We start from the raw sequence: 20,319 nt of genomic DNA on the forward strand, positions 1-20,319 counted from the left end.
TATTGAGTAGATATATAAATTTAATGAGAGTTTGTTTATCTGGATAGATTAATGGAAGTTAAATGATGAATACCTTGCTTTGTGGAATTTGCAAATTATTTTTCTATTTTAACGCTTTGATTAATAGGGACTAGTAATAAGCTGGTTAGAGGGTATGATTAGTACTTAAAAGTGTATTTTTATCAAGGTTTTGTATCATCATTTTGCACTTGAAGTATCAATAACTCCTTAACTAAAGCATGTTTTATAATAACATAACTAATAATATAACATACCTTTAATTTGTGGTAAATGTTCATTTTAAATGCAAGCCTATCACATAAATAAAAGGATTGATTGATGAGTTTAAAAAATAAAATTGAAAGGACAAAGAGATGACCAAATTTAGAAAAGAGATGCTGGTATAGTCCAAACCGAAACACTGTTTGGTAATTGGGTCATATCTGGAGCTATAGTTTTTGGATTTAGGTCTACTTTATATGGATGGAAAGGTAAGATATAAGCCTACAACTTTCATGGAGTCCTGGGGAGGTAAGTTCTTGTATAAATTATAGTATTTATTTTATTTTATTTTTTCACTTTTCTTGTATATAACTTTGTTTCTTTTCTTTTGTTTCTTTTTATTTTGTTTTCTTCCTCCTTCTTTTGCTTTCTTCTTCTTTTTTTATTTTATTTTATTCCTACACGTGCATGAGAGTGTGGTCACGTACATCAAGTGGTAGACTTTGTAGGGTATCCTCATCATTTTCGGAAAATATGGCCGAAGAAGTTAATCAATCACTTCATAATGAAAATAATGAGAATAACCGTGCTAGAACACTTAGAGACCACATGAATGCCACAAGAACAAGTGCACCATCATGCATAGTTTTTCCTCCTAATGCATCTCATTTTAATTTTAAACCAGGTATTATTCAACTTTTACCTTCTTTTCATGGTTTAGAATTGGAAAATCCATACTTGCATTTAAGGGAATTTGAAGAGGTCTGCAACACATATAATAATTTAAATTGTAGCATGAACACCATCAGATTAAAGCTTTTTCCTTTTTCATTAAAAGATAAAGCTAAAACATGGCTACAAAATTTAAGACCAGGATCCATTCGTGCTTGGGATGCCCTATAACTCAAATACTATTCAGTGTTTTGCCATATCTGGAGTTCTAGAAGTCCAAATGACCTTAATTTTTTTTTCTTGGAAAGCTGAAACAATTTCCTAGAACTTTCATGTTTTCAAGTGGTTTCAATTTTAAAGTTATCAATGACGTTTTGGGCAGACAAGAGAAGATAAGGACTGTCACCAATCAAGATTTGGCCACCCACTCATTAATTAGTCATCAAATCAATAGTTTCTAATTTTTGCCTATAAAAGGAGAAATTAGTCATGCATTTAGGCATCTTGGTTTCCAAATCAAGATCATGATCTTACTTTCTCTCTTTGTATTTTTGCAATGCTTAAATTTTGCTTTCATTAATATCTTGTTTATATCTTTCATTTCCTTTCCTTTACTTACTTAACTTTATCTTATTTATGTTTTTATTTTTTATTTTTATTTTTCTTTCATTCATTATGTTTAGTTAAGTTTATTATGTTAAGGTGAAAATGTTACATCAATGGTAGAAGAAAAAGTATAGTATAAACTCAACATGGACCTTAATATTTGATACTAACATGTTTTGTATTTGTTATTTTGTTCACTTTTAATACTTTACTTGTTTAATGGTTAATCTAGATTTATGTTGTATAACACTTGGTACAACAAATACATGACACTTTCATAGCCTATACTGTATGGTATAACCGACACTTGAGTTATGAAAGGAACTTGATTTGTTGTTAACATAAGTTATAATCATGAATGACTGACAACATTTACAAGTATTAGCATTAATCAAATAAGATAACTAATATAATCAGGTTAACAATTTATAATCTGATTAAAACCTTCTTTGTGTGTGGTTTTCAATTGAATAATAAGAGTTTATACTATACTTGTTTGACATACCATTAGTGAATCCTCTAACCTTGACATTTGTTGTTATCATTATTTAATCCTCACGTTAAGCTTTCATCTCAAAGTTCTCATAAACTTTTTCTTCTTTTTCTTCTTCTTCTTCTTTACTACTACTACTACTACTATTATTACTAGTATTATTACTATTACTATTAGTAGTAGCATTATTAGTATTACTACTACTATTATTGTTGTTGTTGTTGTTATATTATTGTTGTTGTTATATTATTGTTGTTTATAATTTATACAATTAATCTTCTTGTGGTTCAACCCCAGTCTTACCTGGTTTTTTATTATTTCGACACTCCTGCACTTGGTAGAAGACATCAATCTTTTGGTCATATTAATCTTGATATGGAAACCAAGATGCCTAAATGCATGGAAAATGCCTCTTTTTATAAGCTAAAATTGGAATCTATTGATTTGATGACTAATTGATAAGTGGGTGGCCAACTCTTGACTTGGTGACAATTTTTATCTTCTCTTTTCTGAACTCTGAACAGTATCTGGGTCCTAAGACAGATTTAAACTTTTTCGTTATTGCTATAATTTGAACTTAAAAATAGCTTTTTTAAATCTTGGACTCCTATGAAAATTGTAGGCCTATGTCTTACATTTTCATCCATATAAACTAGACCTAAATCCAAGATCTACAACTCTAGATATAAATCAATTACCAAACAGTATTCCAATTTGGACTGCACCAGCATCTCTTTTCTAAGTTTGACCATCTTTTTGTCCTTTCAATTTCAATACTTAAACTTATTAATTACTCCTTTTATTTATGTGATATACCTGCATTTAAGATGAACATTTACCACAAATTAAAGGTATCTTATATTATTAGATATGTTATTATAAAGCATGATTTAGTTAAGGAATTATTGATACTTTAAGTGCAAAATAATGATATAAAACCTTGATAAAAATATACTTTTAAGTACTAATTATTGATCATATAATCTTCTATAGTCGATCCCTCTTTCCTGCTACCATCTATATGTCTTTACAAGTTTTATCTTTGAGATAGGTCTTCAATTGAAACTCTCAGGTAGCATAATTGCCAATAAATCTGACACAAATATTATCTAACTTCTACTAAAGCTATGATTGAGAAAGAAAAAAAATTAATTGAGGGATATTAGAAAACTATGACTGATACCATGACAAAATTCAGAAATCAAAATTCTCGATGATTCTATTTTCCAACAGATCACCATTGCATATTGGTTAGGCTACTTGATTATACTTGGAAATTAGTCATACAAGCAAACCATGAGTAATGAATGGTAAGCTAAATCTCCTTTTCTAATTATGAGAGCATATAAAGCATGTAATATTAACCAGACATAGCCTATATGGTAAGCTACTTATGACTTCATTGACAATTTCATCTACAAGCATACTCCCTTCTCCCCTCATTATGTTTTTTTTTAATGCTTTTATTGCTAGTTCTACAACTTGCATGCTCATTGATGCCCATCTTTGAGGTTCTCGGTTCATGCATGCCTGATGTCTCCTAGACACTGCCCATGCTGTGTTTTTTAATGCATTTGCTCTTCTTTTGAAGCTATGGCGGTTTAATCATCCTTCTCTTGAACATGGAGTGGGAGATGTAGACACATTTGGATCCTGGCTAACTCCTGAATACCTCTTATCAGTACGAAAATATTTGCACCTAGTCTCTTCTAGAAACGTCCACAACGATCAGAACAAGAGGAGACTCTCAGCAGTGGCTACTACATCATCTGTATAACCCATATTTTTTTACTCATTTCCCAAATTAAAAGTCTGACATCGACAACATCAAAAATGTCTAGCTGCAACTCTCTCCGGTTTTGTTCACGAAACTCCTGTTCATCAGATTGTCAATGTGCTTCTTAACATGATGTTCACAAAGATTAGTAGTGGAAGCCAATCATTAACTAGTGTTAATTAATTCTGGAAGCAGTAGTTCATCTGGACCTAGAAATGATGATTCTGCTTCGACCTAAATTACCAGCCTGGGATATCTTGTGATACGTGTGACACAATTAAAGAACCAATTTGTATAGTGTGTTGCAATAAAGGCGTCTGTTTGCAATGAAGAGCTGTGGGATGAACGCAGTCAGTTTTACTATTGTGCCATGGATGAGAAGGGTGATAGTGAATAGGGAGAGGTGCATTCGGGGTGTTCCTTAATTCCAGGAATTCATTCATTTCTCATTTTATATTCTACCTTTTTCATGCAGACTATCACACACATTTATATATTGCCTGGTATTGGATTCCCCTTCTTGTAACAGAATGAGGGGACCTTAATAAAATGGTGCGTGTTGGACTCATCTAAACGATGAGTTTTAAAGACAGAGTCAAACGATGCGTTTAAAGGAAATTGATATAGTAACTTAATTTGAATTAAAGCTGTCATTATCTTCTTCAGCTTGTAACAATTACTCCTACTCGAAACCAACTTTGTCCTCATGGTTGAATTTTGGAAATCGGAGCTTCAATTCTTCATTGAACTCCCAAGTTGCATTTGCAGGTGGGAAACCTTCCCAATGAATGAGAACTTGCATGACCGCCCTGTTGTTGTGCCGAATCATTCGTCTGTCCAAAATAGCCCGGGGTTGCAAAGCTGGTCCCTGACCCATAATAGAAAGAGAATGTTGTACCACCCGATTACCCATATGTTTCTTGAGTTGGGAGATATGGAATACTGGGTGAATCATGGACGAAAATGGCAGATCGAGCTTATATGCCACCGCACCCACCTTGGCGACTACCTGGTATGGCCCATAATATTTAGCTGCTAATTTTTGAGATGCTCTGAATGATGTTGATTATTGTCTGTATGGTTGAAGTTTGAGATAAACATAATCATGAATCTCAAAACTTTGGTCGCTTCTTTTCCTGTTTGTAATCATAGTCATCCTGTTCTGCGCGATTTGAAGATGTGTCCTGACTCATTGAATCACTTCTTCTTTAGTTGTTAAATATTCATCCACAAAAGCCACTATTGAATCCTTAGGAAAGTAAGGAATGTGTATGGGAGGGGAAAACCCATATAGCACTTCATAAGGTGTCATCTTGGTGGCTAAATGATAGTTGGTATTATACCACCATTCAGCTAAAGGCAACCACCTTGCCCACTGATTTGGACAATCCCCTGTCATGCACCGTAGATAATGTTTAATGCATTTATTAACCACTTCGGTCTGGCCGTCAATTTGTGGGTGATATGCTGTAGAATGATGAAGGTTGACTCCTTGGTTGCTGAACAATTCTTTCCAGAACCTGCTAAGAAACATAGGGTCTTTGTCACTGGTAATTGTAGCTAGTGTTCCATGAAGTTTGTAGATATTATCCATGAATGCTCTGGCAATTGTAGGTGTCGTATAGGGATGGCTGAGTGCCACACAATGAGCATACTTACTAAAACGATCCACTATGACCATGATAACATCCTTTCCATCTGATTTGGGTAAGCCTTCCACAAAGTCCATGCTAATATCAATGAATGGAGCAATAGGAATAGGCAGGGGCTGGAGAAGTCTAGGACTGGCTATATTCTCATGCTTGTTCCTCTAACAAACATGACATTCACGCACATGCTGCCTAACATGCTTCTATTGCCCTTTCTAGTAGAATAAATTGCTTAATGTCTTAGACATCACTATCATTCCTGAATGGCCTCCTAAGGCTGAGTTGTGAAACAAGGAGATGATCTGACTTCTCAATGCCATGTTATTACCAACTACCACCCTTTCTTTTCTGTTCAAATGGTCATGAACCCAATTATAGTATGGATGAGAATCTATCGAACGTTGTAGGTCCGCAAGAATAGTCTGAATGATTGGATCAGTATCATAAGAACTTCTAATCTCCTCCATCAAGCTTGTAGAGATAATGGAAGTACTCAGTGCAAATAATTCTTAATTGGTAATCTTGGATAATGCATCAGCTGGCACATTTTCTCGTCCTTGTTTGTATTCAATGTGATAGTCATACCCCAGTAGTTTGACCAACTTGAGCTGGGGTAGTCATTTTTTGATGAAGAAGATATTTGAGGCTGATGTGGTCAGTACGGATATGGAAGTGTCTGCCCCACAAGTAATACTTCCACTTAGTAACCGCATGTAAAATAGCAAGCATTTCTCTTTCATAAACGAAAAGAGTTTGTTGTTTGGGACCCAATGATTTGCTAATGAAAGTAATGGGGTGGCATTCTTGTAACAAAATTGCTCCTATACCTGTTAAGGAAGCATCTGTCTCTACCACAAATGTCTTTGTGAAGTCGGGGAGTGCCAAAATAGGAGCACTAGTCATCAAGACCTTCAATTAGTTGAATGCTTTAGAAGCTTCCTCATTCCACACTTTTGCCTCTTTCCTGAGCAGTAGTGTTAATGGTTTACTAATGCTTCCATACCCTTTAACAAACCTGTGATAATAACCCGTCAGTCCCAAAAAACCCCTCAACTATTTCAATCTTTGGGGTATCGACCAATCCATAATTGCTTGTATCTTAAGAGGGTTTGTTGCCACGCCATGATCAGTAATGATGTGTCCCAAGTATTCCACCTGTGTGTGACAGAAAAAAATATATAATAGCTCTGGCCACTAGCTGATTAGCTCTTAATAGTTCCAGAACCATTTCCAGGTGCTCATAATGGTCAATCAAGGTCTGACTATAGACTAGGATGTCATCAAAGAACACCAAAATGAACTTACACAAGTGTTTCCTAAAAATTTCATTCATGAGGCTTTGAAAGGTGGCTGGAGCATTGGTTAACCCGAAAGGCATAACCAAAAATTCATAATGGCCACTGTGAGTACGAAATGTAGTCTTCAATTCTTCTCCTACAGCCATACGAATTTGGTGGTAACCAGATTTAAGGTCGATCTTAGAGAAAATAGTAGCTCCTGCCAATTCATCCAGCAATTCCTCAATCATGGGAATAGGATATTTGTCCTTGATTGTGAGTTGATTCAAAGCTCGATAGTCACACACAATCTACATGTAGAATCTTTTTTCCTCACCAAAATGACTGGAGACGAGAAAGGATTGTTGCTAGTCCTAATGATTCCAGTGTCCAACATTTCTATCACCATCGTCTCTAGACTATCCTTCTGTAGCCTCGAATATCTATAAGGTCTAAGATTCACTGCTTCACTTCCTGCCTTGAGTGGAATCTTGTTGTCATGATCTCACACGGGTGGCAATCCTTTAGGTTCCGGGAACACATCCTAGTGGGACTGTAGTAGGCTCTGTAGGAATGCATCTGTAATGCCCTGAAACTGTGGTTTGTGGAACTTGGAGTCTTCTTCTAATTCTATGAACTGTAGGCTATAAAGTAGATAGTCCTCCCCTGGCTGGTGATCCTTGACTAGAGCACTTAACTGTTTGAGTTTAATGCTTTCAAACTTGGGTGGATTTTCTCCTTTCAACAACACCCTCTATCCTTGCCAGTCAAAGGACATCCAAAAATGTTTGTAATTGCATAGTATGTCTCCCAATAGAGAAAGCCATTGAATTCTTAATACCATCTCACAATTGCTCAGGTCAATGATAAAAACATTTGTTTGGAAACTTATCCCTTGGATCTTCCATCTGAGGCCCTTGCACATGAATTTATAGATCATCTTATCTCCATTAGCAGCATGAACCATCATTAGTGTGATGGGAGTTAACTGATACTGCAACTTACTAACTACTGTTGTGTTTAAAAAATTATGGGTGCTACCTAAATCAATAAGAATGCATACAATAGTTTTGTCCATTTTTCCATTGACTTTCATTGTATTTAGACCCACAGTTCCCTCCAATACATCCAAAGAAATGTGAGGTGTGACCTCTCTACTAATGACTTCTTCTTCTACAACCTCCTCCTTTGTTACACTAAGTGAGTACACCTTTTTGTTGCGACACCTATGCCCTAACACAAATTTTTCATCACACCAAAAGCTCAGACTCTTCAACCTTCGATCCTCAAACTCTTGGTTTCTGATAAATTTGGTAGGGTTACTGGGGTTTGAATAGGTACTGTTAGTAGGATTAGTTGTCCATTAGGTTGGTTGTGATTTTGACAGATTTGTATGAAAGTTCGCAGGGTTCTTCGTGGTTTGTAATGGAAAGATGGGAGAATTATTAACAATAGGGTTAGTGCACATGCTAGTAGCCTTTCGCACGTAGCTGGGAGATTTTCTGTGAGTGAGGGTTTTAGCTTGCAATCTGGTTAAATTGTACACATGTTTAAGGGTTTTGGGTTCAAACATCTTAATAGTGTTTTTTATTTCCAATTCCATGCCCCCTAAGAATATTACCAATGCCTGTTTCTCATTAATCTCAACCTTATTTCATAATATATCAAAAGCTTGGATATATTCTTCTAAATCTCCACTCTGCCTTAATTCTATCAACTCCTCCAAATGATCCTGTCTCTCTCCAAACTGATAACAAATAGCTTCGACATACTCTTCCCAAGATGTTTTTTGATCTCCTAGACTCCTCAAGAAGTTTTGATGCTAGTATAAGGCTATTCCATCCAGGTAATAAAAAGCTATTTGTAATTTTTCAGAATCGACCACCTCTTCAATTTTGAAATATTGAGTACATTTGAACAGCCACTTATGTACACCCCCCCAATTGAAAGTTGGAAAGAAATGTTTGAGTTTGTGTACTAAGTTGCAACTCTGTCCTCTCTTAGTTCCTTGTTTCTTATATCAACTCTATCTGGGTGCAGAGGTGGTCTTTCCCTGCTACTGCTTGAGCTGCAGGAGCCCGGGAAATCTTGTGCAGAGTAAACTCTAGTTGTTGTGCCATAGTGTCCATCATATTCCTGATGTCATGAATCTGACCACCTTGATTCTTGATGGTCTGATCTAACTTCAGCAACTACACCTTTAACATGTCGACTCACAATTCATGCTTCTGGCTATGGTCCTGCGACTCTAGTGCAATGGAGTCCTCAATGCGTTTAAGATTTATTGCTCTTGTCTCTGGAGGCATGGTGGAAATCCGTGGATCGTTAGCTCTGATACCAGTTGATACGTGTGACACAATTAAAGAACCAATTTGTATAGTGTGTTGCAATAGAGGCGTCTGTTTGCAATGAAGAGCTGTGGGATGAACGCAGTCAGTTTTACTGCTGAGCCATGGATGAGAAGGGTGATAGTGAATAGGGAGAGGTGCATTCGGAGTGTTCCTTAATTCCAGGAATTCATTTATTTCTCATTGTATATTCTGCCTTTTTCATGCAGACTGTTACACGTTTATATATTGCCTGGTATTGAATTCCCCTTCTTGTAACAGAACGAGAGGACCTTAATAAAACGATGCGTATTGGACTCATCTAAACGATGAGTTTTAAAGATAGAGTCAAACGATGCGTTTAAAGGAAATTAATACAGTAACTTAATTTGAATTAAAGCCGCCATTATCTCCTTCAGCTTGTAACATCTTGGAAGCTGTTCCTTTTGTAGTTGATGCTGCGTTGACTGCCTATGCTCATGGAAGACTTTCTCCCCGTGAACTGGCTACAGGTTGGTATATGACTGTCTGATTTCATTTGTATAGGCAGGGGCATAAAGGGAACCTGAAATTTGTAGAGCTGATGTTCCAAAATCTTATACTTGAGAAACTGGAAGTTGCCGGCAACACTTACCTATATTGCCCTAGATTTTATCAATTGACACCTATTTATGTGAGCTGATAACAAAAGCAACCAAAAACGGTAGAGTTATTTGATAGCGTTTGTTGATAGATGACCCCTTTATGATAAAAGTAGGTTATTTTCTATTGTAGCCTTGGCCAATTGCTTCATGTTTTAACTTCAAAATTTTTTAATTCTCAGGCCTTAAAGATTTAGCTGATTTTCTCCCTGCATCTTTGGCAACTATTGTGAGCTGCTTCTTGGCTGAAGTAAGTCTTGGAGTGCAGAAACCAGTATTTATGAATGGTACAGATTGGCCCAGTCCTGCTGCAAATTTGTCCAATGTTAGGGAAAATATTAGCTGCTACTGGTGTTGATGTCCCAAGCCTTGCTGCAGGTTTGTTTTTGCTATTATTTCCGAGTGCATGGTTTGCAATAATAACATCAGGGAGCTGCCTTGCTAGGCAAGAAAAGAAAGGGCGAGGGGAGGAAAAGCATTTTAACCTACCACACAATGTGTTTGGCGTGAACAGATTATTCGATGTAGTGGCTTCCAAAGCATTATACTACACCTGATAACTGATATTACTAGCTCAACTATCCTATTTCGTTGCTCTCCATGTGCCGAGTGCACTTTCTATTTTATACCGTTATTAGTTGGTGTAGAAACAAGGTTATCTGCAATTAAACTGCTGTAAGATCTTTCCTATAAGCAATCTTCTAGAAACGGTTTCTTAAATATTTTACGACCTGTCATTCCAACAGGTGTGAGCTCTCTGGCTACACTTCCGATTCCCCTGGCTGCTTTTGTTAGCCTCGCCGTAACCTATAAAATTGACGAAGCCTCATAACGATTTCTCAATTTGGATGGTCCAGCCCTGGAATTCCTTGCAGCCGGTTGTCCTTGGCCTTGCATACCAATTGTGGCATCTCTGTGGACCCAAAAGACGAAGCGATAGTTTGACTTCCTTGTGTTTTCTGCATCCCATCCCGTACTGTCTTCCTTCAGAATAATGATGCAGTATTTCAACTTAAACGTTGCTTCTCTGTAACTCTTGGTCAGAATGCCACAGCCATCTCAAGCAATGGTGGTGTTGGAGCTCTTCTTGGCCATGGGTTTGATTCCCATTTTAGTGGGGGAATATCCCCAGTTGCTCCAGGAATTCTCTATCTTCGTGTTTACCGAAGCATTCGAGATATTGCATCGATAACAGAAGACATTATTTCATTCATGATGCTTTCTGTAAGAGAAATATCATGCACTGGGCTCCCTAGAGAAGTTGAAGAGATCAAAAAATGGACTGAGATGTGGACAGTTTTCACTCACTGCAGCAATGACTTGAGTGAAACTTGCAGCTTCACTTGGGGCCTCTTTAATACGGTTATCTGGTGGTTTAGGTTTGGTTCAGGCATTATTTAAAGAAACATTGCCGTCTTGGCTTATAGCTGTTCACTGGTCCGAGCAGGAAGAAGGTTCCAAGGGGATGGTGGCCATGCTTGGGGGTATGCACTGGCGTTTTTATCAGTACGTTTGCGGGGTACTGGCTTTGGGAGTTGACTCATCATCGTCATCATCAAAACAGCGTCCAAAAGGTGCGCACATGGAATTTCTAGCGAGTGCACTTGATGGGAAAATATCACTTGGTTGTGATTGGGCCACTTGGCGGGCGTCTGTGTTTGGTTGTGAGCCTAATGGTAGGTTGCGCGCCTTCTTGGGTGCAAGAGGTGGATGACGATGTTTTGAAGAGACTAAGTAAAGAATTCAGGCAATGGAATGAGAAGGAGCTTGCCCTGGCTTTGATGGAATTTGGCGGGGTGGAGACTATGGGTGCAGCTGTGGAACTGATGATCGAAGATCAATATTGATTTCCAGTTTCACCAATGCCATTTATTAATTTTACAGGTCAGCCAGTTTTCTAACATATAGCTGCCCCAAATTTTGTTCACATGTAAGCTTTCACACTATCCAGAAACAGAAAACGAAATCTTGTACAAAAGTTTCATGTGATATAGAGTTCTTCACCACAGACTGTTGACCAGCATCCTTGGTTAACTGTCCAAGCAATGTGTTCACAAGGACTCTGTTTTTGCCAACGGATTTGAACTTTCTTGTCTGATGAGGCAGATTAACGCGAGCTAAAATTGATGGGAAAAAATACTGCAGCGGTATACATTACACTGTTTATTGGAACAAGTAAACAGTGTAATGATGTCTCTTTCTCTCTCAGTAAAAAAAAAAAAAAAACTTATAAGTATTTTCATGTCATGTATTAGTGATTTTTAAATTGATCATGGCCATTGTCCATTTTAAAAACACAATGAAAAAATCTAAATAACTTTAAAGATAAAAATTAAATACGAATATCAATGAATAATTTAATACTTTTAAATTAAATTTTTTATTATTATCATATAAAATATAAAAAATAATTTTATATTATCAAACATAAAAGATAAAATAAAATAAAAAAAATATATTGAAACGATCAAAATGTTATTAGAAATCAAAATCAACATCATTAGAAGTCAAAATCAAAACTAGTTTTAAAGGATATTTTTATATTTTTTTCAAAGGCTATTTTTTAATAATAACATGTTAGATCATAGGCAATATAGTTTCTATCTAAATATATATAAAAAAGATGGGGCACATGTACAGCATCAAGAGGCATCAACACCTTTCCTGCGGTGTGTTCGACACCTCTCAAGCATCAAAAAATACCTTTCAATCATGTCTATGGAAGCATAATTGTGTCCTTTTTTTTTAAGTGTAGTGTGTGCCATCAATGATGATCTAATTTGTTGTTAGTTAGTTTTTTTTCTGCTTTTCTTTTCTTTTTTATTACAATAAAATTATAGTTTAGCCTTTTTGTTATTTGTATTTGTTTTTATTTTTTTAATTTTGAATATTTGGTTTTGCTTTTTTATAGAAGTTTTATTTATTTTTAATTTTATTATTTAATCCTAATTTACTAAATATTGTATTTTCTAATTCGATCCTTATTTTTTGAAATTTTAATTTTGTTTCTTAGTCCTTTTATAAAAGTTTTATTGATTTTCAATTTTACATCTTAATTCAAATTAATTGTATTATGCTTTTCAATTTGACATTCATTGTTTTGATTTCTAGTTTTTTCTTGGCTTTTTTGTAAATGTTTTTATTCTTTTCAATTTAACCCATCAATCAAAACATTTTTTTTACTTCTTATATTCATTTTGATCCTCACTTTTTTATTAATTTGGATAAAATAATTATTCTTTTAATTTCATCCTTTGTATAACTAAACAAAAAAATTTATTCAATTGTGATCCTTATTCTTTGAATTACTATATTTTAAGTCCTTTTGTATAATTGCATTTTTTTTTTAATTTTATCCTTTAATATTTAATTGATTAAGAATTAAACTTCATGATTTTTTTTAAATTGAATACTTTGGGTTTAATGACCAGAGTCATGAGTTTATGAAGTTAACACGATATTCTTTTTTATAAAGGGCTTTATAAATCTCTTGATTTTTTTTATCAGGTTATTTTAATCTTATAATTTAGATAGTGAGTTTAGCTGGATATCTCATATTAACTTGACCTTGATTATTGTGATTACAAGTTTGTCATGTTAACTTGAGTTAACTAAAACTGATGATATTACAAGTTTGAATATCATTGTTTTGCTTAAAAAATTAAAACAGAAACAATACAGCCTTACAGCAAAGCGTTGACGTTGAGGATAGTTAAGCCTAATCTATAACAAAAGATTATAAACTATAACTCCTCTACAGCGGCTTAAGATGTCTCAAAATGCCTCATAGGCTATAACATAATATTTGATTTGTATTTTGGGATATACAAAAGACAAACAATTGGAATAGATAGGAGAGAAGATAGAATAAGAGACAGGATATAATAGGAGACAGATAAAATTATGTTTTGTAGTGGTGTATAAAAAAATATTGAATAAAATATGAAGAAATATAATTCATGTTTTTGTATTTTGTTTGATTGATAGTAGCTAGGATATAATAAAATAAAATATATATATATATATATATTATATTGATTATTGTCAAAGAATCATATTGAACAAAATGTGGACCTTGGAAGATGAATAAACTCTCCATCCATGATCAAAAGATCACTCTTAATCCATTCATTCTTATAGGTCTTATACAAGTTTGAAATTAATAAAATTAAAACTTAGAATAATAGAAAATGAAACATTGCACTAAGAATAGAAGAGAAGAAGAAAATGCAATTGTTGTTTTTGACTAAAAAACAAATAGGATTATTTATTTAAAAAAAGACAGGATAATTTTGAAATTAATTTTTTTTATACAGATTAATTTTTTTATGGAGATATTTTAATGATAAAAATAATATTTATTGTTTTTATATAGATATATCTCAAATCTACCTCATGTTTTTTTAAAAAAGAATTCATTCCAAAACTCTTTTTTCGAACCATACATGTTTTTGTTTTCATTGTGTCAATTTGTTTTAAGATAATAATTGAAGACTAACTGATTATATTAAACAAATTCCATATCACTCTAATAACAATTGTTAACCTGTCTTGATCTAAGCAAATTGATCATTATTAATTTATCTTACTTTGAGCAAATCGATTATAATTGATGTCATATGGCCACTTGACAACATTAAATTTTCAATGCCAATAAACAACCTCTATTGAGTTGTTTTGAGTGTGTTGTTCCTTAAATTAACACCATAAATAGTCACATGACAAACATTTTAAGACCGTTAAATAGTGGTCTTATCCCTAAGCATACTCAAGAGTTTGTGACACAAATGAAAGCAATATAAGAAAGACAATAATTATAAGAACACAAAATTATACTAAATAGAAATCATGTAAAAACTCCAATTTAAAATTTTACCATTGAATATTTTATGTTCAAGTACTTTGTTTTTTTAAAGGTTTACAACTCCTGAAATAAACTTAAAACATACATAAACTAACAAAGAAACCTAAAAATAAAGGGAAAGTAATAAAAGTCTTATACAAACTAAGAAAAAACATCTTAAATAAATCTCAAAAAATAATAAAAGAAGTTTAAACCAAATAGAGAAAAAAAATATTAAATCAACTAGAAAAATATTGAACATCTTGAATCATAAATTCTTGCCATTATTGGAAGCCTTTCCCAATCTCCAATTCTTGCAAAAGTTTCATTTAATAAGAAATAGACTTCGAGAATCTCCTAGCAAAATTTCACTTCAATCTGATGGTCATATCAAAAGTTATGTGTAATATAATATAAAATTACATATTAGAAAGAAAGAAAATCTCATATATCAGTCTCTCTAAGTTCAAGAGAACTCATCATTAAATTCAAATTGCACTTGTCTCAATTACATGAATATTCAATCAAAACTCCACAACCCCTTTTCTTTTTGCACGTCAAGTGTATAATAATTTTAGACATCAACTTAAGTTATTTTATCTTAAAACTTGTATAAGAATCATCAATTGACAAATTATTTCTCATCCATTGACTTTTAATGTAATAAATTCTCAACCTTAAACTTGCTTCACCAATATTTGTTATGTCTACATGATAACACTTAAAAACATATACCTTTGAGATAACATTAACCTTGTAATAAAAAAGATCAATATGATTTAAATCAATAATTTTTTTTCTTGAACATCTTCCATATTTTCTTTGCACTTAACCTCTATTTTATCGTCAAGGACATCATCAATAATATCATCACTACCATTACTTTTATTATTTATGATATCATTATCACCATATAAAATAAACATCATAAATTGGTAGAGAATACCAATTAATATTTATCTCATCATGAACAAGATCACCAAAATCTTCACGATACTTATCTCGATTAAGAACTTGTATCCTCTACTCACACCTTTGAAATGGGTTCTTAAAACTAGTCATGAATTCCAGATCACTCTTCTCATAATCTTTCAATATTTTCTTTCTCATCTTTGCTAATCAACGAGATAGTTTTTCAACTTGTCTTTGCATACTTATTATCTCCGGTCAATGAGTTGATTTTGCATTTTTGTCTTCGTATGTCTTCTATCACCAGTTTTTGAATGTTTCTCTCAAGGGGGGAGTCTCCTTATCCTTTCTTACCCTAACAAGTTATGCCTTGCAACCTCTTCAAGCCATGATTATGTAGTAGCACACAACAAACAAAATAACATGAGATTGCAACACATATCAATCAATATCTTAGGATTGTTGGGCTCTGATACTAACTGATACATAACTTTGATACGAATTGATGTATAAAAAAGCAACACAAGAAAGACAACAAGTACATGAACATAAACTTATACCAAATATGGATCAGACAAAAACTCTAATTTAAAATTTTATTACTGAATATTTTTCATTTAAGTAATCTACTTTTCTAGAGCTTTACAACTCCTTATATAAACCTAAAAACTTACCTAAACCAAGAAGAAAACATGAAAAATAAAGGAAAAATAATAAAAGTCCTACACAAACTAGGAAAAAACATCTTAAATAAATATAAAAAAATAATCAAATAGAAAAATAATCTTAAACCAACTACACAAATATAGCAAATCTCAAACTATAACTTCTTAACATTATCAAAAGGTCTTCTCAAGTAAAATTTTTACTATCTAGAAAACAAGGCGTTTAGAATCTATTAGCAAATTTTTACCTCAATTCATGCTCACATTGAAAGTGATGCCTAATAACATAAAATTATGTATTAAAAAAAAATTCTTATAAATCAGTCTCTTCGGGTTAGAGAAAACTCATGCTCCAATTCAAATTACATAACAAACAATTTAACTTGGGATTGTAGCAGATAACAAGCAATAACATGAAATCATTCAACTTTGATACTAGCTAACACATTAATTGATATCGATATAAGAAACACAAGATACACAATAAGCACAAGAACACAAAATTATATTAAATAACGATCACACAAAAATTCTAATTCAAAATTTTATTACCGAATATTTTCTGTTCAGGCAATCTATCTCTCTTTACAATTTCTAAAATAAACTTAACTTACCTAAACTAACATGGAAATATGAAAATCAATGAAAAGTAATGAAGTCCTACACAAAGTAGAAAAAAACATCTTTAATAAATATAAAAAAAATAATAAAAAAATTCTTAAATTAAATAGAAAAAAATTATAAACTAATTAGAAAAATATCATAAATCTTGAACAATAACTTTCAATTGTCATGAGATTCTAGTAAAATTTGAACTTTATCTAATTAAATAAAAAATTATACTCAATAAAATAAAATAAAACGGTGTTAAGAAAAAATCTCATATATCATTTTGCTAGTACCTTCGTATCACACAACACCACTATATCCCGGCAATCTATGCATTCTATGGCTTTGCACAACTCTCCTCACCAAAAAAGCGTCCTCCCACCTCCCCACATCTGCATATAAGTTGGATAAAAGGATTCTACTTGGCCCATGAGATGGATCCAACTTGGCCAAATTTTCTGCAGCCCTTTCTCCTATAGTTATGTTACGATGTGTTTTACATGCTGACAACAACATACCCCAAATAACAACATCAGCCTTCATAGGCATGCTTCGAATCAGTTCCTCGGCTTCCTCAATTCGCCCAGCTTTGCCCAAGAGATCAACCATACAACCATAATGCCTGATATCAGGATCTATATTGTGTTTGGACTTCATGCTCTTAAAATAGCTCTTCCCTAGCCCCACCAACCCAGCATGGCAACACGCACTAAGAACTCCAATGAAAGTGATTGCACTGAGCTTAATATGGCGCCTTTGCAAGTTTGAATATATTTCAAGAGACAATTTTGCATGTCCATGGGTGGCCAGCCCACATATTATGGTGTTCCACGGCGAGATAGTAGATGCCTTATCTCGAATTTGATAGAACACTTCTAAGGCAGTGTTGATGCTACCACATTTGGCATACATGTCGATGATTGAAGCACTTAAGTTGTCATTTAGAGGGATGGAGTTATAATGCACATATTCATGGGCCCATCTCCCTTCTTTCAAAGTGCCTAAAGCAGCAATTGCGGAGAAAACACTCACCATTGTCACTTCATTTGGTCGGATTCCACTAGTTACCATCCCATAAAACAGCTCCAAAGCCATGCCAGGCTGGTCATTTTGTGTATAACCAGAAATCATCGTACTCCATGAAAAGACATCTCTCTCAGGCATCTCATTAAATAATTCCCTTGCCCGATCAATTATTCTATTTCGTATAAATCCTGCTATGAGAGCATTTCGAGAAGCAACATGGTCCTTATTGCCGAACTCTAATTGTAAACAAGCCTCATTAATCCTGCCACAAGCTGAGTAAAAATGGATAACTGTCGCCTGCACAGAGTCATAACAGTCAAAACTTGTCTTCACAACAACGCAGTGCAATTGCTGACCCTCAACAATTGCCATTGCTCTCCCACATGCAGAAATTAAATCAATCATCGTTACTTCACTAGGTCCCAACCCTGTAAAGACCATCAAACGATACATCATGAGAGCTTCTCTTAACCGTTCTACTCGAACGTAACCATCAATAATTGTGCCCCATGAAACAATATCTTTATCTGGAATCATCTCAAACACTTCCTTAGCCAAATTGGCAAACCCTGCCTTGGAATACCCATTTAACATCACATTCCACGAAACTACATTCTTTTCTTGCATCCCATCAAACAAAGCTCTCGCTTCTCCTAAACTCGAAGAAGCACAGTACATGTTTAACAAATTCGTTAAGACAAGAACGAACCCGTCAAACATCATCTTGATAACTAATCCGTGAAGCATTCTGCAATCCCAAATCCTACCCACACGACAACAAGCCGATATCACACTTGCCATAGTCACCTCATTAGGTACCACACCCACATTTCTCATTTCCTTATAAACCTTAATTGCCTCACCCCAAAAATCATTTTTAACAAAGCCCATTATCATCGTAGTATATGAAACACAACCTTTTTGAGGCATTACTTCAAACAACTTGCGTGCGTCATCTAAATTCCCAGATTTCACATACCCACAAATCATTATATTACATGACACAGGGTCCAACTTAGGACACCAATCAAACAATGATTTTGCAAGACCGAAAAACCCACATTTGGAATACATGTTAATCAAGCTATTTCGTATGAAAGTATTTGAATCAAGGCCTGATTTTAAAACAAGGCAATGGATTTGTTGGCCTCGGCCTTGAGAGATAGCCAAATGGGTTGTTGCGCAGGACTTCATAGCTGAGATTAAAGAGCGCTCGTAATTGAAGTTTTTCTGGTGTGCTTTGAGAGAGAGCAGATGTTGGATATGGTGAAGAAGGTATTGTTGTGATTGAAGAAGTGGGGCCGGGGAGGTTTTTGTAGAGACCCATTTAAGAGAAGTGAGTGTTGGAGAAGGAGGAGGAGGAGAGGAAATGAGAGAGCGAAGAAGAGATCTGAGCTTGAAAGATTGGGTCATGGAAGGGAACCATGAGAACTTGTGTCCATTCAAGGAAGAAACAGATTTTGGAGCGAAAACTTTTTTTCCCTAAGAGTAAGGCAGTCGGAGGTTAGTGATGGTATGCCAAGTAAAAAAAATTAACGTAAAAGAAAATATATGGGTGTTGTTATTTTTTTTAAAATAAAAAACTACGAAAAGTTTCATATGTAAATTACATGTTTATGCATGTATTTAATAAATTAATTGATGATTATATATGTTAAATCAAATTGTGTTGAAGTTGATTTAATTATATATTGATACGACTAAAAGATTGATATTTTCTTCCAAGTATAGGAGTGTCAAAGTAATAAATAACCCGATAAGATCGGGGTCGAATCACAAGGAAGTTAATTATACAAATTATAAATAATAATAATACAATAATAACAACAACAATAATAATAGTAATAACAACAACAACAACAACAACAACAACAATAATAGCAATAGTTGTAGTAATAGTAGTAATACCAATAATAAAGAAAAAGAAGGAAAAAAAAAGAAGAAGATGATGAGAACTTTGAGATTGATTATTAATATAAGGATTAAACAATGATAACAATAAATGTCAAGGTTAGAGGACTTGAAAATGACATTTTTAGATCTTGAGCTCCATATGAAAGTTGTAGGCCTATATCTTACCTTTTCATCCATATAAAGTAGACCTAAATTTGAGATCTATAACTCCAGATATGACCTAATTACCGAATATTTTTTCGGTTTGGATTGCACCGATGTCTCTTTTCTAAGTTTGGCCATCTCTTTGTCCTTTCAATTTCAGTTCTTAAATTCATCAATCAATCATTTCATTTATATGATAGGCCTGCATTTAAAATTAACATTTACCACAAATTAAAGATATCTTATATTATTAGATATATTATTATAAAACATGCTTTAGTTAAGGAGTTATTAATACTTCAAGTGCAAAATGATGATACAAAACTTTGATAAAAATGCACTTTTAATTACTAATCACACCCCCCAACCAGCTTATTACTAGTCTCTAATAATCAAAGCATTAAAATAGAAAAATACTTTGCAAATTTCACAAAGCAAGGTATTCATCATTTAACTTCCATTAATCTATCCAGATAAACAAACACTCGTTAAATTTATATACCTGCTCAATACCTCTTAACAAGATATTAATAAACCTTTCTTTT

General features: G+C 33.8%; 1 protein-coding gene and 1 pseudogene across 1 annotated transcript; one reads left to right on the forward strand and one right to left on the reverse strand.

The window, feature by feature from the left end:
* The first annotated feature begins 3,296 nt into the window (after positions 1-3,296).
* On the forward strand, positions 3,297-11,511 carry LOC105115828 (mediator of RNA polymerase II transcription subunit 33A-like; annotated as a pseudogene).
* Positions 11,512-16,887: 5,376 nt separating this feature from the next.
* MEF18 (mitochondrial editing factor 18) lies at positions 16,888-19,226 on the reverse strand. The gene has a single exon (XM_011012856.1). It carries the CDS (start codon positions 19,127-19,129, stop codon positions 16,991-16,993), a length of 2,139 nt encoding a protein of 712 aa, XP_011011158.1. The 5' UTR covers positions 19,130-19,226; the 3' UTR covers positions 16,888-16,990.
* Positions 19,227-20,319: the final 1,093 nt, after the last annotated feature.

Source organism: Populus euphratica, unplaced genomic scaffold (genome assembly GCF_000495115.2).
Source record: "Populus euphratica unplaced genomic scaffold, PopEup_1.0 scaffold782.1, whole genome shotgun sequence".
Classification (NCBI taxonomy): domain Eukaryota; kingdom Viridiplantae; phylum Streptophyta; class Magnoliopsida; order Malpighiales; family Salicaceae; genus Populus; species Populus euphratica.